This window comes from Leptosomus discolor, chromosome 7 (genome assembly GCF_034619465.1).
Source record: "Leptosomus discolor isolate bLepDis1 chromosome 7, bLepDis1.hap2, whole genome shotgun sequence".
NCBI classification, from domain to species: Eukaryota; Metazoa; Chordata; class Aves; order Leptosomiformes; family Leptosomidae; genus Leptosomus; species Leptosomus discolor.
In genome coordinates, this window is record NC_141397.1 from 52,125,309 (window position 1) to 52,146,854 (window position 21,546).

General features: G+C 46.6%; 2 protein-coding genes across 2 annotated transcripts in view; both read left to right on the forward strand.

The window, feature by feature from the left end:
• Positions 1–6,795, forward strand: part of LOC104345407 (putative cation-transporting ATPase 13A4) — a 41,229-nt gene extending 34,434 nt beyond the window's left edge. The window contains exons 25-30 of the mRNA XM_086467798.1: positions 107–179; positions 1,434–1,608; positions 2,054–2,268; positions 3,776–3,864; positions 5,981–6,061; positions 6,574–6,795. Of these exons, the coding sequence (XP_086323924.1) occupies positions 107–179; positions 1,434–1,608; positions 2,054–2,268; positions 3,776–3,864; positions 5,981–6,061; positions 6,574–6,795 (855 nt within the window). The remainder of the gene's footprint in view (positions 1–106; positions 180–1,433; positions 1,609–2,053; positions 2,269–3,775; positions 3,865–5,980; positions 6,062–6,573) is intronic.
• Positions 6,796–19,707: 12,912 nt separating this feature from the next.
• Positions 19,708–21,546, forward strand: part of ATP13A5 (ATPase 13A5) — a 30,254-nt gene continuing 28,415 nt past the window's right edge. Inside the window, exon 1 of the mRNA XM_086467892.1 lies at positions 19,708–19,770. Coding sequence (XP_086324018.1) covers positions 19,708–19,770 — 63 coding nt within the window. The remainder of the gene's footprint in view (positions 19,771–21,546) is intronic.

A 21,546-nucleotide genomic window follows, 5' to 3' on the forward strand; every position in this document is an offset into this window, starting at 1 on the left:
AGAGCATTAGCTCCATGAAAACAGTACGGCTTCCTGGAGATGATATAAACAAGCCCACAGCAAATGTCTGATTTGTGTTATTTTTTCTTTGTGTTCCTCTTTTCAGCAACTAAACTCCTTTGGGAATTACCAATTTTTGTTCCAAGATCTGGCTATTACCACTGTAATTGGTGTGACAAGTAAGCCCCTTAGTCATCCTATGTATTAATGAGAGAATGATCTCAAATATTTTTCACCTCCTTGGAAATGCATAATTCTATGTATAGAAAGGAATAAAAGAGAGACTACACAGAGTACAGGGTGTTTAGATTAGTAGAGGAGGTGTCTTGTTTGAGAAAAGCTCTGAAATAAGATGGGTAATTCTTAGTAGTGCTTTTGCTGGGTATGTAAGTTGTCGATAACTAGGATGTTATCTCTAGAAGGAGTAAAAACAGATCTAATGCAGTGGAAAGTCTATTCAGGCTTTTTCCTGTTGATTTAGGAAGACAGATTAAGAAGATATCTAAGGATCCATGCCCAAATGAAAAAGTGTAGGGATCAACTGTTTGAAGTCCAGCTCATACTTGAAGCTTTGTAGGCAGGAGGCAGGAGAAGAAAGAAAGATGAAAATGGAGAAGAAAGAAGTGACAGATGTTAGACACTGTAGAGCAGGAAGTTGTAAGCCAAGAGTAAGAGAGGAAATCAGTGCTGGACGGGAAAGAGAAAGACAGGTCTGTTGAGATATAGTAAATGCAGGGAGAGGTTTAGAAGCAGGAGTGGCAAGAGCAGAGGCATGAAAAGCATATAGCAAAACCACACAGCTGTCTTCCATACCTGCTGGAACACAGACAACTGGAAAAGGCCTTGATTAAATCAAACCTAAAACGGTCAGCCACAATACTGGGTGCCAAAAGCTACTTTGCTGAAAGCAGCCCATTTGGAACACTGCATCAAGGCTTTCTGTATAGCTCTTTCACTCGAAGTCTAGATAACTTTGTTAAACCTAAGAACAGAGGAAAAGCTGTTGGGTCAGCTAACATAGTTCTCTACCAGCTCAAATAACTGTGTACTAGGTGCTTAGTCCAGGAGGATGCACAGAACATGGGCAACACAAAATCCCAAGCCACAGTTGACAAGTGACAGAAAGAGAACAGGAGAGCTTGAGCATATCCTTTTAGCCTTGGGCTTGACAGTAGCCAAATAAAATAAAAATTCTTTATTTTATTTTCCAAAAATGCCTCATGATAGTCAGATGCCATTAATTAACCTTGTCTGTGGCCAATAAGGTTTTGTAAGAAAACAACTCTGTATTTTGTACTTGATACAGTATTTGTATGTATTATAGTGAACATTATAGATGGTAAAAGTGCTGGCCATTGATAACAGTCACTAATATACAGCAGCACTGCTTGTGTGTTTGGACACACTAGTAAACTTGTCTCTGTGTGTTTCAGTGAGTTTCACGGGTGCCTATCCAAAGCTGGTTCCCTACAGGCCTCCTAGCCAACTCATCTCACCCCCATTGCTGCTCTCTGTTGGATTTAACATCCTGTTCAGTCTCAGCATGCAGATTTTTGGGTTTGTGGTGGTCCAGGAGCAGCCTTGGTATGCCAAGACTGATATACACAGGTAGGTCCTCTCCTTGGGACTCTGGGTGACACAGGGCAGACCTAGTGAGACAGTTCTGCATGATACTATTGATCGCTTAACTACAGCCCCGGTCATCAGCTGTAGGCAGACCCTGTGCTTCCCCACAGGGTGCAAACACATTAACTAGTGTTCTCTGCAGGTCCCTAAGCTCTCCAGCAAGTCTGCTGTGCAGCACAGTGCATGTGGTGAGAACGCTTCTGTTGAGGACAAAGAGGAGTATTTAGTTGCAGGGAAGACCAGGGTATCCAAGCAGGTTTGAGCTCAGGCTCTGCCAAGTTCAGCAAGCTCAACCCAGTGGGTAAGATTGAGGACTTTGCCAACGACCTACGTCCTTGTGATAGCAGGAGCAGATCATGGCGGTGAGGGAGGATTCCTGACAATGGTAGTGGAAGCTGGGAGAAATAACGAGGACACTCTTTTCCAGTGCCTGCCTCTCAACAAAGAACCACATGGAGAATTCTTCCTCCATTTCCAGCCTGGGACTCCATGGGATGAGTGATGGAGGCCATGGGCAAACGGACAATGGCTACAAGAGCTATGAAAACACCACAGTGTGGCTGCTAAGTACCATCAACTGCCTCATCGTAGCACTAGTGTTTTCCAAGGGAAAGCCTTTCAGGCAACCCATCTACACAAACTGTAAGTATGGGGAGAGGGAGGGATCTGTAAGTAAGTCAACTCAGGAGGTCAATTCACTAGGGAAAAGTTAAAACTTGATCAAAGGTATGCCAGCCAAAAAAGCAGGAGCCAAATATTAGATTTCTAAGTGACTAAAGGCCACCGTTTTAGAAGTTGTAGTGCCAGTGGCATCCTGTGACCACCCCACCCTTTGTGCTTCTGTACTGCTAAAAACTTGGCCCTGGCATTTGGATTTCTGAAACAGACAAATGGAGTTTGACAAAAACTTTTAAGGAGTAGCAGGAAGGTGGTGTTGGCTGGCAGAAGCATCATGTTACTTAAGGCAGCTTGAATGAGACATCTCAAGAAGCAAGATCTGGCTCAAGAAGAGGCAGAATTAGGTGGTCTCACTTCTCTTTAGTCTTTAGAATAACTCTGGAAGAGCCTTGTTCTTGTCTCCCTAAAGCATGCTGGTTGAGCAGTATTTGAGAGAACTCATGTTCAGAGCATTCTTTTGTGCCCATCTCAGAAGAAAACAGGCAATGGAATCTGTGCATTTGCAGAGGCACTGTTTCCTATTCCAGAACCAGAGAGGTTTAGCATTTGCTAACTATGACCAGTAACTTCTTTAAAGAGGAAACATCAAAGGAGGCAATAGCGTGAAGGGGCTGAAGTGAAGTCTAGAAGGTCTGTTCCACCTCTGAAAGACTGTCATGTGAAGGAAAGATGACCACATGTGATTATGGCAGTTCTGGAAATTGCAGTGAGGCATAGGAGAGCTGTTCTTTTTCTCTATGGGACAAATCTTGCAGCTGTCTCTCAAGCAAAGCTCTGTCTAGTTCTTTTTTTGGTGAAGAGCTAAATAAATGCTGCAGGTTCCATGGCTTTGCTGGTTTGGTATAGCAATAGTGAGGAGGGGGCATTCCTGCCAGATAGCAGAAGAGTGGGTCATCAGTCTCCCAGAACAAGGCAAAACCAGAGTGAGTGGCTGGCGGGTGAAGTTTGGTGCATGCCAGCTGAAGAGAAAGTGAATTTACTTATCATTGGAACATTTGCCTACGGGCAGGGAGGGCAATAGATTCTCCCTTACTTAGACTTTTTAGATCCTGATTGAGAGCAAAGTCTTGATACCACTGAAATTGAGGGCAGAGTTCCTAATTGTATCAAGAGCATGACTACATTCCTGACATTTTTCTGAATGACAGGAGACACTGAGCTCAGAGTGAGACTCACTGGAAGGCTCTAAGGCTTCTCAGATGTGACAAGTCAGATCGAATGTTCAAAATACTCATTTGGCATTTTAAATCTGTGGCTACAAGTCTTGTTCCAGCCTCACATATATCTGCTTGACTGAGTAAAGCTGGGGTTTTACTCTGCTCATTTTTCCTTTGCTGAAAGTTCCTTCCTGTCGCATGGAATTTTTTTTTTTGACTGAGACAGAAAATGATTGCAATCTTCTGTAGTAAAGGCAAGCAGCTGAGAGTGCTCATGAACCTGTGGTTTCATTTGCTTGTTTTTGTCCCTTCAGATGTGTTCATACTGGTGCTCATAGGGCAGCTGGGCATTTGCCTCTTCTTGGTGTTTGCTGATATTGATGATCTTTACTCCAAGATGGATGTGAGTATTGTTCCAAAGTGGGTTTTCTCCCTAATGCCAGTCCCGTTAGAAGTGCACTGGGATTGTTTTTAACAAAAGGCAAAGACTTTTGCAGGGATGCATGGCACCTCTAAAGACAAATCAAATTTAAAGAGATGAATGTTAGAGGATGAGATTAAAGAACCTTCTGGAGATATGGTAGCTCCAAACTAAGATCTGTGCATTCTGACACCTGGACAGCTACACATGTACATTTGATTGTTTCAGCACATTGTCCATGCCACAGAAGATGACATCACTAAGCTTACCATGCTCGGTATGTTGGTGACTTGATAGTTGTGAAGCCAGGAGAAGAAAGGGGCTAGTCCCTGCAAGTTTAAACTAAAGCACCATGCACTTGTGTTTCTCAGGCTGTGCTACTCTGCACACAAATCCTCTTGCAAAGAAGATCTGCAGGCTGGCACTCACAGCAGCTCTCAGTGCTCAGTCTCCAGTATTTTCAGGCCCCCTGTTTAAATTTCAGACAGGTCGCAGTTTCCTAAAACAGCATTTTGGGTTCAGAACAGTTGTAGAGAAAGACTAGTGGGGCCGTCAAGGCAATAGAGGGTCTATCGTGATCCTTGATTAGTAAATACCAATAGGGCTTGGCTTATTTAGTCTGGCAGAATGCAAGCTGGGTGTTGCCTGGTGCAAATCCATCCTAGGGGAAATGCAAGGGAAGGGTAAGATCTACACCAACTGTAGGACAGTGTTGTCAGTGGACCTGGCAGTTAGTATGTTGAGGCTGGAAGATGTTAACCTCCCCCACTGTAACCCTCTCACAGCCTTGCAGTAGGAGTCATAGGAACAAAACAACAAAAGCAACACACGGGTGTTTTTTTCAGTACATCTGTAATCAGAACGAGGAGGGGTGGTGGCTTTGAATAGCAAGTACTGGACATGATGCTGCTGCCAGTCCTGTATGTTTGCGTGACAGTTAACAAGTGGATTTAGAAATGGAAATAATGAAACATGGAAGGAGAAACATAGACAAAGGGGAATGGACCTGGATTTTGAATGCAGCCTAGTTAAAGCTGCCTCACTGTATAACTGTTTCCAGAGCAGCGGCTGAGCGGCAGACCCGGTTAGAGCATCTGCCACGAGATGGCACTTTAAAGCAAGTCTTAGTCCTATTGTGGACTGTGGTGGCACAGGACATTGTCAGCACTGCACCCGTGAGGGGATAAAAATGCCTTTGAGGAGAACTGCAAAACTCCCAGGCTGTCTGGAGGGAGTACACTGGATTTGCTGAGAAGAGAAAAGGAGGGAGTGGCAATAAGAAACTGCAATAGCCTAGCCCTGGAGAAACTGCTGATCCAAATTTTGGATCTGAGCTGCATCTCCAAAATAAGTTGAACTGCAGCCAGAAAGCCAGTGCTACCAGCTGTGGGCAGCTGGAGCTGGGTTTGGAGCTGAAATGCTCAAACTTTGAACTATTTCCTAAATTAGGAAGAATTTAGATTTCCTGTTGCAGTTCTGGAGTACGGTTTTCTCTGCTGCATCATAAGTTTAAAAGTGTATTTATCAATAATTCCTTGAGACAAGTAGCAATGCTGGCTCACCAGCAGTGTACAGCCAGCATGGGATTCTGGCTTTTGATGACAAGACGCTGGTGAATGGTCTAGAGAACAAGTCCTGTGAGGAATGGCTGAGGGAACTGGGGTTGTTTAGTCTGGGGAAAGGGAGGCTGAGGGGAGATCTTATCTCTCTCTATAACTACCTGTAGCGAGTGGGTGTCAGTCTCTTTTGCCAAGTAACAAGCAGTAGGAGAAGAGGAAATGGTCTCAAGTTGTGCCAAGGGAGGTTAAGATTGGACATTAGGAAAAATTTCTTCACTGAGGAGGTTATCAAGCATTGGAACAGGCTGCCTAGGGAAGAGATGGAGTCACCATCCCTGGAGGTATTTAAAAGACATGTAGACATGGTGCTTAGGGACACAGTTTAGTAGTGGAGTTGGCAGTGTTAGGTTTACGGTTGGACTTAATGATCTTAGGGGTCTCTTCCAACATAAATGATTCTGTGATTCTGTGACACAAGCTCCCACCAGTGTCTAGTGTGCACATATGTTGTTGAACAGCCTCTCCTGCTTTTTTCCTAGCTCGTTTGCACCCCTACCACGTGGCGGATCTCCATGGTGATAATGCTTGCAGTCACATTTGCTGTGTCCTTTGTTGTTGAGGTGAGCATGCTTCATCGAATGTACCTGTCAGCACTAACTGTAGAGATGAAAGGGTCAGGTCTCATTCATTCTCCCTCCTCCTCAGCCCAACTTGGGAATATCTAGTAAAACAGGAGCCATTGCTGCTACCTCACCCTTACTGTCTTTCCTCAAAGCTCCACATCTGAATGATCAGATATAAGGGAATGCAAGGCCCAACCATGTTTTCTTTCCTCTGGTGAGTAGGATATATCAGGCCCTGCTCCAGGCTGGAGAAATATGGGCAGTCTTTGGTGTTTTCTACTCAGATCTTGAAGAATGTCTGGAGGATCTGGTTGCAGTTTTCTGGTGGAGAGCTCTGGTGGAGCTAGTATGAGAAATGTCCAGTAAAAGACTATTTAAGGGATGTGGATGAGCAGAACAGGGTGGGAAATCTGGGTCTCCACTACTTGTCCTGTGTGTGTCCTGTGGATGAAAAGGGAAAACTGCTGTCCAGGTCCTCCAGAATCTTACTTTTGCTCTTGCTTTTACAGGAAGCCATCATCGAGAACAGACCCTTATGGCTGCTTCTGAAAAAGACCTTCCGGTACCACTCAAAGAGGCATTACAAGAGGCTGCAGCGAGTGTTAGAGCAGGACTCAGCCTGGCCACCTCTGAATAAAACCTTCTTCTCAGATTCTGTGGCAATATCTGTAGAGGGAAGTATGGGAGGACATAGCAATCCAACGTTCGACAGCAATGAGGATGCACTCTGAAGGAAACTGCAGAAGGCACATGTTCAGGACAGTTGCAGTTGGCTGTAGAAGGACTATCTCAGAGACATAAGAAAAGAGGAAGGACTGACTCATCACTGCCTCTCCCTTCTAAGATCAACCAGCTCTGGCTTATTTTAAAATTAACTGGAAGCAGAAAAGCTGGCTGCAGTAACATAAAGTCACAACAGTGTTTCTCCTGTCCCCTTGCCCATGAATGAATGGCTGCCAACGGAACAGCTTGCTGAATACTGGCATGGTATTCATGGTTGAAACACCCCATTGCTGCATCCCTTTCTTGAACTGTGTTATGCAGCCCATAAAGGTGGGGGCTCCTGCAGAGGAAAAGTAGCTAATTCAGAGACCAGCACTCCTCTGGGGAGATCTGCTTCAAGAAAACAAGTAGAACTTACTCCTGATAGAGGCTGCTGAACATAGGCAGGTCCTGGGGTTCCTATAGCTCCTGGGGTTACAGATGCTGTTACCTGGTGTCTGGTGTTTGTTGGGGTTTTTTCCCCTTCTGGCAATATGTGGCTTTCTGGAGCTGGAAGGAGCTGCAAATAGCCAAAGCCTTCTAGAAGCATCTACTCCCAACACCATTATGCCCTTCCCATGATGGGAACAGTGCAGAGCTCTAGTGCTAGCTCACTGCTACCAGGCAACCTATTTGCCCTCTTGTCGGTTTAAAATGTGGTACTTGCATTTTCTGAGTGAAAAATCTATTGACCTACAGAGTAGGATGATTTAATTGTTTAGCAATTCTTTTTTGAGGGAAGTATTTGTTCAGGATATCCGTTTTAAAAAATGGAACAAAAGACAAGATAATTGCAAATTATGATCTCATCCTGTGGGTCTCCAAGGACACGCAGTCCCTTGTGTGAGCTTGCTCTGCTGAAGCAGATGCTGCACAGCTGGGCCGCCACTTGGCATCAGCTCCTGGTTTACCAGTGCCAAAAGAAGCAGACATTGAAGGGGTTACTACCCCCAAGGGCCTAAGGCCTGAATTAAAAGACAAGGAGCCAGCCAGGTCTCAGAATAACATTATTAAGTCCCATGGCATGCTCTTAAGTTGAACCGTCTGAGGTTTTGGCTCTGGTTTCCAACCATAATTGCACATGCTACACACCATGTGTCATTCATCAACTCATAGCCCTCACCTGTTAACCTTTGATGATGACTTCTACTCACTTTGCTGCGCAGCTTCTGCTGTACCTAAATGCAACAACACTGTGCTTTTCTGCAAGTTTGACTTGCTCAAAACCAGCAGCTCCTACCAGCACATGTCCTCGTAGCCCTTCGATGCTAGGCTGACTTCCTGCTCACCGTATTTCGTAATCTCAGTCTCTAGCTGGTAAACCGATGAGATATCAGTCAGGGAGGCTTCAGACCAAGTGGAACACTTCATTCTTTGGATAAGGTGTGCTGGGGAGTTGTCCCCTCTGAACTGATGGCACAATTTGTTTTTCACAGCTGGAGCTATCTCATGCTTTTCTGAGTTGGGCTGAGGAGCACTTTGGGAGCACTTCAGTGCTGGAGACTGTATGTTCCCATTATTTGATGCTAAAGCACTCTTGCATTTCCACAGAGACCAAGAGAATCAGGCAAGTTGGGAGTCACAGTAAAGATTCCTTTTGTCATTGAAAGTAAAAAGTAGCTCTGGAAAACCAAGAGCAAATTAGAAGATTATGGATTGTTTTGACTCAACATGTCTGTACCAGAACAGTGTGTGAAAAGGATTTAGCTTGAATCAAAAAATAATTAATACTATTTTTCTAAAAACAAATTAAAACAAAAGTGTTTCAATGTGAATAAAACATTTATTTGACTCAAAACAGTTTTTTCTCCATTTTAGACAAGTTTGACATAAGCAAATGGAGTAAATACCTTCCTACCTACTGCAGTTTACCTAACGGTAAATACCTGCCACAAAGCCACACAACTTGACACAAACCAGAAATGGTTCATATTTATTCATAAAAGTGTCTCCAAAATTAGCACAAGTTCCCAGTTTTCAGCAAAATCCATTGGAAAGGGAAGGCTAGATGCTGTACGCGCTCCTTGGAGCTTAAGGAGACACCAAAGAGCAGGTGAGTGGAGATATTCCTGCCATCTTCTGTTTGAGATGCAGTAACATTTTCCTTGGAGACAAAATTTACTGTCCTATTTATGAACTCCTGCACACAAGAAATATGTTGCCGCATGAGACAAACTGGCAGCTGCAGCAGCGTTGCAGACTAGGCATGTAATTTACGTTTATGTCACAACTGACAGTATAAAAGTATCAACTCATGGCAAGCCTGTGGTGCTTGCAGGGTTGACAAGATAAAGACCTGCTTGCCTGCTGCTGGAGTACAGCCCTACCTGCAAGAGAACAGAATTCAGATGCTAGGTGACATTTAGCCTCTGCCACTCTTTCAGGTGTCAGTCTCGTGTCCCAGCTTCCTGTGCCAGTCCAGTGTCTCCAGCCACACCGGGGCATACTTTGTCATCTTCCCTTGGTGGCATCAGCCACAGTTCAATCAGTAGAGTGTCCCAGCTGCGCTGAACTGCTTATATAGTGTGGCTCTGGCCATCAGGAGACAAGCGATGTGTTGTGCACATCCTTGCTGCAGAAACCAGCTCATATGCACACACCAAAGCCCCAGGGTTCTACTCCTTCCCCCTTGGTGGGCTATCAGAGGTCCCAGTCCACATCCCAGTATTAGGCTGGTCCCCTCAGACTTGGACTGGGAATGTTTAGCGTCAGGATGAGGAATAAGTTAAACAAAAATCTTCAAGTGTGTTCAGGATTCACATCTGCGTTTTGCATTTTGAGCATCTCCCTAATTTGAAAAGATCTTACACTTCTGGAAAACAGGATGGCGTGAACAGTAACAAGCGTCTTCCCACCTGCACTCTGTCTGCCAGGTACCTGCCGTGCTCCTTTTGCCCGTCCTCACGTGTGCATGCAGGAGAGGCAGGTGCAATGTAGGTACTCGGTTCTGCCTGAGTGTCTGAACTTGCTACTTGGGACCCCCAGTTGGAACGCTGACAGAACAGTAGAGAAACAGAAATAAAACCAATCCACTTAATGAAAAGAGTTGTTTTGTAGGAGTATTATAAAAATGCTTTGCAAAGTCTGAGGCTGCATAAGGGCAGAGACAGATTGACAGCCCTGGATGTGGCTTCCACAGTCCCTGTCTGCAGCCCAAGCTATCCAAACACAGCTGAAGTATCCCCTAGAGGACTGAAGCTCCAGGCTCACTTTCTCCTTTTGTGACTGGCACTGGACACTGGTTGGAAAGACCCCCAGTGATCTCTGCCAGCAGACACTGTCCATCCTGGTTAGCTTCCTATGACTAAATCAAAGGGGCAGACTCCCTGGAGTACAGCCAATCCGCTGAGCCATGCAACCACTCTGAACAGCTAATTTCAAAATTTGATTTTCCTTTTGAAATACACTTGTCCTAGTTAATGAAAGAAGAATATCACTTTTATTTTTGTCCTTCCTGTTTTTTAATGACTTGTTTGTCTTGATACAGTCATCACAGTTTTTGTCTACTCATCAGCACACTAGAGCTCAGCCTGCTCAGCAGCACACACAACAAAAGGAGGAACAAAGCTCCATTTAAAAGATGCAGGCCCTTGCCAATAATAGCTGTAGGTGTACATAATATTAACGAGACAGAACCTTTTACAGGACATACCAGACAAAAGTCTAAGCAACTTGATGCACAACCAGCTCTTCAGGAAAATTACTGAGGAGACTGTGGAGACAAAGTACCTGCCAAGGGTCAACCAGGAAAGGAAAGCACAAATAGCTGGTACCTAGAACACCCGGTTCGAGGAAAGAAAACAGAGAATCCAGTTATGATATATTGCAGGTGTCTGATGCCAACAACTGGATTTAGGGGACTCATTACTCACTCTCATGGCTTCTAAATTCTTCATATTGGAAAAACAGTCCTGGAGCATTCTGCACTAGTATCACCCACCAGACAGTGCTTAACCCCTCTACAGCCTTTGTCTAGTTTGTGGGCAGATGGCACCCAGCCTCCAAGCTAGGAGGGTCATGCCATGCTGCATGATGGTTCAACGCACCATGGGCTAATCACTAAATGCATACAAAGAATGGTAACACCTGAACATACCGTCAGCCGAGTCAGGCTGTGCAATTTGCTTCCTGGTTGGCTATTGCCAATGGGGACACAATTCTTCTCCTAAAAAATTATTAAAAACAAATGTCCTGTGTGACTGAAATACAAAGCATATTTGTCTCTGCTCAGGAGCGTCCTATTTTCACAGAGTTCCTTGTGGTTGGTGGCCACAGGAGGTGCTTGTCACTGACATAGCTTTGGTTACTCAGTATTAGGTCACTGTAGGTAAAAGGGAGTCAAGAGACATTCATCCATATGTTTTGTTAAATCTAATTAATAAATCTCTTCAATTCTTCCTAGATGATTAGCAGACAGGGTTAGAATACAAGCCTCCCACTTTATTGAGTAATTGTGCCAGCCTTTCTCCTAGGCCACATGACAGGTCGTTCCAGGTGAAGAGGCATCCTATCTCAAGAAGAGAGCGAGGCTGGAGAGAGAAAATAGACATCAGCAGATCATAACAGGCTCCTTCTACTGAACCTGGACATTACTTGGGAGGTTGTGGTGAGTTGACCCTGGCCAAAATGCCAGGTGCCCACCAAAGCCACTCTATCACTCCCCTTCCTTAACTGGACAGGAGAGAGGAGAGAAAAAAAAAATAACAACAGGCTTGTGGGGTTGAGATAAGGACAGGGAGATCACTCAGCATTTACCGTCACGGGCAAAACAGACTCAACTGAAGGGAAATGTAATTTATTACCAATTAACTCAGAAAGGAGTAATGAGAAACAAAACCAAATCTTAAAATACCTTCCCCCCCACCCCTCCCTCCTTTCCCGGGCATAACTTTGATCCCAATTTTCCTCCTCCCCACCAGCTGCACAGGGGGAAAACAGGGAATGGGGGTTGGGGTCAGTTCATCACACTGTTGTTTTCTGCCGCTCCTTCCTCCTCAGGGGGAGGATTCCTCACACGTTTCCCCTGCTCCAATGTGGGGTCCCCCTCACGGGAGAAAGTCCTCCATGACTTCTCCAGCGTGAGTCTTCCCACGGGTTCAGTTCTTCATTAACTGCTCCAGAGTGGGTCTTCTTCATGGTGTGCAGTCCTTCAGGAACTGACTGCTCCAGCGTGAGCCCCCCTCACGGGGTCTCTAGCAGCAAACCTGCTCCAGCGTGGGCTTCTCTCTCTCCACGGGCCACAGGTCCTGCCAGGAGCCTGCTCCAGTGCAGTCTTCCCACGGGGTCACAGCTTCCTTCAGGTATCCACCTACTCCGGCGTGGGGGCCCTCCACGGGGTGTAGGCAGTCATCTGCTCCACCGCCCATGGGCTGCAGGGGCACAGCCTGCCTCACCGTGGTCTTCACCACAGGCCGCAGGGGAATCGCTGCTCTGGCGCCTGGAGCATCTCCTCCCCCTCCTTCTGCTCTGACCTTGGTGTCTGCAGGAGGTTCCTCTCACATGTTCTCACTCCTCTCACTCGCTGCAATTACTGCCGCGCAACAACTTTTTCACTCTCTTAAATACGTTACCACAGAGGCGAAAAACGCTGTCGCTGTTTGGCTCGGCCTTGGCCAGCGACGGGTCCATCTTAAAGCCGGCTGGCATTGGCTATATCCGACATAGGGGAAACTTCTAGCAACTTCGTACAGAAGCCACCCCTGTAACCCCCCTGCTACCAAAACCTTGCCACGCAGACCCGTTACAGAGGTGCTGGAAGAAGTGCTTTTGGACCTGGGAAGCGGTTCAGAGAACAGGAGACATGTTTCACTTATGTCTTACTCCCCTCTTACACCCCACCCAAGGCCAGGAAAATCTTGATTCACTAGCTCCAAGCCATGAAAACCAGCAATGCTGCCTCAGCCATTCTTCAATGAATGAAGTTTTACTACTGCATACAATCACCACGCACATGCCAGCCTGTGTCTGAACAGCTACTCTGAGCAGAACTGCCTGTTGCTGTAAAGCAGCAGAGCTCTGCAGAGATCACAGGAACGGCACCCCTGGGCACTGCTGGCTGCTTTCTGTTCCTTGCACGGAACCTCCAGCCTCCCTCTCTGTTCCTGCCTGTGATCATCCTCACACAGAACTCACTGCCCACTCACTGCTGACATACAGGAGAGACTCAAGCTGCCTCTCAGGATGCTCTGTTACTGCTCCTGTTAAATCTTTACAGCCTTTTAGAGCACAAATTGCACAGGAGCATCCCATCCTTTCGATGTAGACCGTAGAGCAGGACTGTGGACATGCCAGCCTATGGCTAGAGTCCAAGGCTCTAAGCAAGACAGGCATTCACCAACTGAACCAGTCTTTCTGCCCCAGTGACTGGGTTGTTTTGAGGTCAGGCACGCATACAATTCGGGGAAGAACATGAGGACATGTGGAAATACCCATGCAAGGCTTGGTGGACACATCCTGGTGACAGAGGGTGCCTCTGGAGGGCTGAAGGTACCATGGCATTGTCTCTGAAATTTGTGGGTATTGGTATAGCATGTGGCATGGGCTGATTGTCTTCCTCTGCCTGGAAGTTGTGCCACGTGGAGAGGGCCCTGGACACTGACAGGATCCTCAGGAGAAATGGGCAACATCTGCAGGAGCAGAACACAAATGAGGGATGTCACATATGCACCCATATGCCCTGGGGGGCAGCTGGAACAAGTGGTGGATAACCGGCATGTGGTCTGTGGTGTGGGCTGTGAACACTGGAGAACCTGTTGTGTTGTTACATACAAGAGATAGTAAATGCTTGTTGTAGCTGCCTTCTGTGGAGAAGAGATTGCTCATTTGTATGGACCATGTTTGCCTGATTAACTGTATACATTACACTGAATATAGCCTGACCTATTTGCTGAAATAAATACCAGTTTAATTATAAATCTCTTTTTGCTTCTTTGGGGACAGAGGGTGCTATTTTACTGCTCTCTGTAGATTAACTGCTAGTTTCTTTGTACTTCAAAAGAACTTTTTGGCATGGCTACAGCTTCACATTTCCTTACAGCTGAATGGACACCTGGTTAAGGATTTTGGTTAAGAATTTTTCCGTTTCCCATGCTTTGCCAGCAAGCAGGTATACGAGAAGCTGGGAGGGAGCATGGCCAGGACGGTTGAGTGACCCACGTGGATGTCAAAACAGACCATTGTGGTTTAACCCCAGCCAGCAACTAAGCATCATACAGCCACTCCTCCTCCCTCCTAGTGAGGTGGCCAGGAGAACTGAAAAAAAAAAAAAAAAGTAAAACTTCTGGATTGAGATAAGAACAGCTTAATAACTAAAATAAAATTTAATATAGAATCATAGAACAGTTTGGGTTGGAAGGGACCTTAAAGATCATCTAGTCCAACCCCCTGCCATGGGCAGGGTCACCTTCCACTAGACCAGGTTGCTCAAAGCCCCATCCAACCTGGCCTTGAACACTCCCAGGGAGGGGAAAGCCACAGCTTCTCTGGGCAACCTGGTCCAGTGCCTCATCATTCTCAGAGTAAAGAAATTCTTTCTAATATCTAATTTAAATCTTCCCTCTTTTGGTTTGAAACCGTTACACCTTGTCCTATCCCTACCCTCCCCAATGAAGAGTCCCTCCCCACCTTTCCTGTAGGCCCCTTTCAGATACTGGAAAGCCGCTGCAAGGTCTCCCTGGAGCCTTCTCTTCTCCAGGCTAAATGACCCCAGGTCTCTCAGCCTGTCCTCACAGGGGAGGTGCTCCAGCCCCCTGGTTATCATGTTTGTACCCTCCTCTGGCCCCACTCGGGAAGGTCCGTGTCTGTCTTACGCTGGGGACCCTAGAGCTGGATGCAGTACTGCAGGTGGGGTCTCACCAGGGCAGAGTAGAGGGGCAGAATCCCCTCCCTAGACCTGCTGGCCACCCTGCTCTTGGTGCAGCCCAGGATGCGATTGGCTTTCTGGGCTGCGAGTGCACACTGCTGGGTCATGTTCAGTTTTTCATCCACCAGCAACCTCACAATAATATAATAATAATAATAAAATATAATAATACTAATAATAGTAATGAAAAGGAATATAACATAAAGAGAGAGAAATAAAACCCAAGAAAAGAAAAGTGATGCACAGTGCAGTTTCTCACCACCTGCTGACCAATGCCCGAGCAGTGATCCACCCGCCCTGGCCAACTCCCCGCAGTGTATATGCTAAGCACGACGTTCTATGGTATGGAACAACCCTTTGGCTAGTTCAGGTCAGCCGTCCTGGCCATGCTTCCTCTCAGCTTCTTGTGCACCTGCTCGCTGGCAGAGCATGGGAAACTGAAAGATCCTTGAGGTAGAATATGTGCTACTTAGCAACAGCTAAAACATCAGTGGGTTATCAACATTATTCTCACACTGAATCCAAAACACAGCACTGTACCAGCTACTAGGAAGAAACTTAAATCTATCCCAGCCAACACCAGGACACAGCCCCAGCATTTCCCTCTCCTATCCCTCTGTGTGTCCTTCTGCCATGGCTCTGGGCAGAGAGCTCTTTGTCTTCCAGATCTGACCCACTCAGAATTTTCCTAGATCCCCCATTCCTGACTAAGCAGTTGAAGAGGGACTGGAGCTATGTGTCTCCAGCAGCTATTCAAAGCTTGAGTTGAACTGAAGACGTTTGGATTGCCCCCTGGAAGGCTTTCCTCTCCACAGCAGTCCAGCGAAGCTGGAGACAAGTCCTTCTGGTTCAACTTGCCAATTGGGAAGGCTGCAAATGCCTCTTGGCATAGCCTCCTGTGCAAAAACAGGGGCCTTGCCTGGTGTCTCAGGGAAATGGTGGCAAAGGCAGATCTCTGAACAAGCTCCCTAGGGCTCTCACCTTACCCTCACTGCCCATCTCTTGCTCTCTGAAATACCTGACTGCCACACTTTTAAGTAGACTTACCTTCTTGGCTCCGCTGCCTGCACATGAGGTGAAGAATACGGTGGTTAGCCTGTGGTCTGGCTACAAGCTCTAAACATGTCAGTCATCTCAGACATCTGGTAGGATGAACTCAGATAGCCCAACCTGTGAGATGGCTGGGGCACAGCAGGTAGAGGTAAAGCAAGGACACTCAGTGTAAGAGATCCGGGTGGTAACTGATAGCAGTTGGACACTTGGGCAAAGGGTTTAAAATCAAGCATGGCTTTGTTTTTCAATAGCTTTGTTCAGCTGTTCAATACAGCTACCTTTTTTTAATAACTTGATATCAGACACTCACCAGTGCTGGCAATAAACCTGATGAGAGCCCAGAGAAGGAGAAAGGGGAGGGCAGAATGATGGGAACGTCAGGACAAATACAAAACCAGCACAAAATACTCAAGAAAAAATGTAGGTAGGACTGGACAAATATATGTCCTGATGAACATGGCTGTGCGTGTGTCTCATTGTAGACTGGTTGGTCTCAGGAATAAATGGCATGGTCCTGCTAAATAAGGTTGCCTGAATCTGAATTCACAGAGAACAATTGCCCCGCTGCAATTAAGGTTTAGGCTGTGCTTTACTAAGCGTGGGCAGGGATTCCTGCAGAAAGCACAGGAGTGTGAGGCTGGAGGGGACCTGACCTGACCTTATTTTGTCCATCTCCTTGCTCTGAGGCAATTTCTACCTATCCTTAAAATCATCCTTGGAAAATCATGACCTGCTTTTCCTTAAAATCTTCTATTGTAGAAGATTTCCCCCTGCCCTAGATAGCCTGTTTGAGTATTTTACTGTCCTTTTAGTTAAGAAGTCTTCCTGAATATCTAAACTAACTCTGAAAATCTAATTGCTTAATCTAACAAGAAATTAGTCTGATTTCTCCTTGTCTGTAATAAGAATAGGAGAAAAAATAGTTGACTTTCTTTTGTGTATTATAAGAGTTATTATGTTTCCCTTCAGCTTTCTCTTTTCTAGTTTAAACAAACTCAGTTATTCAACTTCTCCTCATGGGTCATGTTTTCGAAACTTCTCATCTCTTTCCATTTAGGTCACACTTTCCTAGAGCCTGAACTCCAGCCAAGGACTTGCTAACAGCAAGTCAAGTGGGATAAATTCCTTCCATCTTGTGGATGTCACCAGCCTACTGCTACTGTGCCTCAGAATGACAGTCACATTTTTGGGAAGAGGAAACTCAACCTGCAGTGAGCTATGTCTCCTTCTCTGCCGTACAGCTGCTTGGCCACTACATCCCCATTTTGTACTTGTTTCCTTCAGATACTAAGTGCAGCATTTTACCGCATTTCATATGGTCATTTCAGACTATTTGGCCAGCATCCCCAAATCATGCTGCATTGTTTCTTTCCTCTAAAGCAGGCACTTCCATCAGCTCAGTGTCATGAACACCTTTCAGTTGTCCTCTCCATCCTGTTATCCAAGCTGCTAACAAAAGCATGAATACTGTGGGTCCCCTGGGACGGACAGCGAACCACTGACACCTACTTAGGGTTCAACCCTTCAGCCCATCATGAAAGAATCCTATTTTTCAGTATCTTAGTATCTCATGTGGAGCTCTGTCAAAAGCCTAGATGTGCCGCATTAGCTGCTTCTCCCTTGTTCCCTGGAGCATCGCCCTGTCAGGGAGGAAATGAGATTGGTTTGATAAGATCTTCTCCTGACAGATCCGTGTTAGTTGCTCCTTATCATTTTATTATCCTCTAGGTACTTACAAACTGACTGCTTAAGAATTTTCTTTCACATCTGTCTGTGTGTTCAAGTTGGGTTGACTAACCTGCAATTCCCTGAGTCCTTCTTTTCTGCCTTTTCAGGTGCTGGCTCTGCAGCTTGGGGCTGGGGATGCCCCACACATCTGCGGTGTTAGTGGTGGGCAGCCTGCTGCCATGTGCAGGGGAACTGCTGAGACTGCAGTCCAGAGACTGGAGGTCACGGACCTGTAAATAAAATGCAGCTCACCTTGGATGATCAAAATAGAAAGAACTAGTATCACCACCCAGCTAATGACACCTCTCTTGAGTTTCCTTCCTCTGGAGAGTTACAGGAGGCATTGTCTGGTACTAGGTGATCACCTACTTACTGTGGATTGCACTTTATCTCTTTGTGTACAAGACTTCTGCCAAAAGAATGTCCACAAAGGACACAGCAGGACTTTGCGTAAGGGCCAGGTGCCAGACACCTAGAAATCAGCATTTCTTCTGAAAACTAGGGAATGAAATGACCGCAAGTGGATCAGATCCAGGGAGCTGCATGACAGTGGCTGATGTGCAGAACGTGGTGGATGAACTTACCAGTGTTGCCTCAGAGGAAAAGTAGAGATGAAGGGGACTGTCTACTTACACTGAAATCTGACTCAGTTGAGGCTCTAGACATTTCAAAATGGCAATACTTAAAAAAAAAAAAAAGAAAAATATGTATTTTCCCACCACCACCCTGATTTTTCAGGATTGGTCCACCTTTGCTGTTTCATGGACACAACTGCAGCAGGCACAACCTGCCAGAGATGGATGTGGTTGACTACGCAGAGCCAGCCCCAGGTAAACTCAGGATGCAGCAAAGTGACAATTGTTCTTTGGTCATCCTAGGGCCAGGCAGCTTGGCCTCTCCTTGCTCTGTTTCAAACAGAAGAAACATAGTTTAATGCTTTTATTTCCTTAGTAGTCTGCCTAGTGAAAGGTGTTTCTCTCTGTTGATGGAGTTCTTTCCAGGATGGAGCTGCAGATTGAGAGATGGCTTCAAACAGGCAGCACTGCAGTCCTTGGGCATCCTTCTGTCTCCCACCTGGGGAAAGGAGACTGTGGAAGAATTCCTGATTTGCCATCACTGGGGAAATACACTGTGCACAAAGACTGTGTTTCTTTATGGAGTTTAAATCCCCTGGCCTCATCTGTGGTAGAGAATTGCTTCATTGTGGCTGAGCCAAAAAGGCTCCCAGTGAACTCAGAGCCATTGTCTCTATTCACACAAACATGCACTTTACTCCAGGAAACAATGCAGCACAATTTTCCTGCCTGGATAAATGGTTGTTTTCAGACTTTGTGACACAAGAAGAATGGGTGGAGACAGAGCAATTTCAGGTTAATGCCTAAAAAATGTCTCTGACAACACTGAGAGCTGGGACATGAGACACTGGAAGATGCGCAGTGCGGCTCCCAAGCCTTCCTGCCACTCCTGTCCTTGCCAGGGAGACTGGTGGGAGCCCCCATTTCTTCCTGCCACATAGGGGATCACACTGCACAGTATTCAAGAGTCCTGTGTCCCCCATCTGGGCTTCTCCAAAGGAATCATCCAGCTCCGTTGCTCTTTCCTTGTAACTCAGGCAGAATTTGAACCAAAGCCTGTGTCTGAGTTGATGCCCAGAGCTAGTGGGGAAGTTCAGACTGGATCCACACCTGAAAACCACTGCTCCAGCATGCACCTCCACTGCACTGAAACCAAGCCCAGGGTCGGACACTATGACCTTCCCAGAGGAGGTGCTTCTCTCTGACATGCTGGAGGTAGTTCCTGGCACTAGGATGGCTGCTCTGAGGTCAGCTCTGCATGAGGCTGTGGCACTCTCCCACCCTCCTTGCCATGTGCCTTGATTTCCCCCTAAGCCCTGTGCAGAGCCACCTCCCTCGCACAGGATCGCAAGTGCCCTCCCTCCCTTGGCCACCAAAACTGCTCCAGCCAGTCCCACCCCAGCAAGAACAGCAAAGCCAGGAGGCAGAGAAACACACATCTTGCGTAAGCCAGGAATTTAAGGGCTTTACAATTAAGGGTGGATTTTCCTCCCCCTCCTGGGAGCCTAATAAGAAGCGTGTGCACTGTGAGACTTTCAAAGGGAGCAGACAGGACCATGGTGAGAGCTGACTTTAATACTGGCCTGAGCTCAAGTCAGTAACTGCGTTCAACATTGCTTGACCCCACCGACAAGGACATCCAGGACTGAAAACAACGTGGTCAGATGGAGGAAAAGGTTTGGAAGGGTCATTGTGTGCTCCTCAACAAGGATGAAGAAAATGAGCTGGTAAGGGGCGAGGGATTGTGCTGGGTTTTGGTTTCCTTGGGTGCCTCTTTTCCCACGTGCCTGTTTGGATATGCCTCTGCTGCTTCTTCACCTTCACTCCCCGTTTGGGCACTGTCTCTTCAACACAGCCTTGGTGAAGGCAAAACCCTGGATGAGTCCTTGCTGATTTTGAGATTAATTTTTGCAAAGCAAGGTGTAAGTGAGGAACATACTACTTCAGTCCAGAGGCACAATACATGGAAGACACCTCTTTGCCCACCAGAAGTCATCTGGCCAGGCAGCAGTGTCCCTTTCCCTACTGTCTGTTCCATTGCCTTTTCCACCCTCATTGTGAGGATCTCTACTAATGCTTACGCTTTCCCTGGGCCATTCTGTATCAGAAAGCAAGTAATAGGGAAAGTGCTTACAAATTAGTTTTATCCTGGACAATTGTCTGAAGTAGTGATTAAGTCACTTCTCCTGAAATGCAAGGGTCTTTGCTGCGTAGCCGGTCTAGGAAGACTGGGCAGATGACCAAAGTCTACCACAGCTCTCATGGCAGGAATCCCTTGTTTCTTAGTTTTTACAGCAGCTTTTATGGAGCTCCTCTGTCCTTACAAGGGTTTTTTATTAATGTTAATTGAATCTACTTTCTGTCTTTGTGATTGATTATTGATTATGTGCAGCAACCTGGAAGGGCTGCACTAAGTGAGTGCTTTGCGAACACAATGAGTTGGAAACTCTTCCTCTACCTGTTAACATGGAGTTATTACATTTTAATATTATATTATTAGGGTGGGAGTAAGACTGTCTCCTCTAGCTTTCTGTGCAAGGAACAACTGGAACCCAGGTATCTCCAGTGCACAGAGTGGACACAGAAGTAGGTGCCTCTGCAGAGGTGTAAAATATAGTCCTGCCACTCCTGTATTTGCTAGATACATGTGTGCTGCATGCTCAGCATGCCTCCCCGGGACAGGAGTCTCTGTTCTCTACAAGCAGAGGCTGCTGTCAGGTGCTTCCCAGCTTCTCTAGTGTCACTGTTTGCCCAGCCTTGGGGACTGAGAAAGTGCCTCCATCATGGGGATGCAGGTGCTCAGGGCATGCACAGGTGGGACCCTGTAGAGCACACCTGCACCTCTGTATGATTGCTTGCAGGGCTACTAATAATGGTGGGGCTTCAGCTTCCCTGGTTGCCTTCAGTAAATTCCTGCTGGGATTTGACTGCTGCTCTTGTAAGCTTGTTTTAGACTAGGGAGCTCATGCCAGCTGCAGCAGCCTGCATCCAGCACAAAATGAAAAATCTGCTGTGGGAGGTGGGTAAGGAGTCAGCTAGGGATCATCTGTGTCATGCTGATTGCCACAGACAGTGTCCTTCAGGGGGTCACTAGCTGGTGTGTGGGGTATGGCACTCAATGCCTTCCTCTGCTTGCAATAAGAAGTAACGGAGATGCCAACACCCTGATGAGGATGGAGGGCCAGGATGGATGGATGGATGGAGTGAGGCTGTTGCCACAAGCAGCCTTTCAGCTGGGAGCCTGTGCACCCCAGATGAGCTGTACCCACTTTCAAGAGACACCTCTCTTGCCCCATCCAGTCTGTGGCTGCAACCCTGCTGGCAGAGAAGTGCCCCAGCTCTGCCCTGGATGCTGCTGACACAGCCTGCCTTGTGCAAGGTTGACCGCGTTAGGCTGAGCGGTGTATTTCATAACCCACCTTCCTGTGGTCCTGTTTGCTGGAGCAGCCCTGCTGCCAGGTACTGCACTGCTTGGAAAACTCTTCTTACTGCAGACAGGCTCA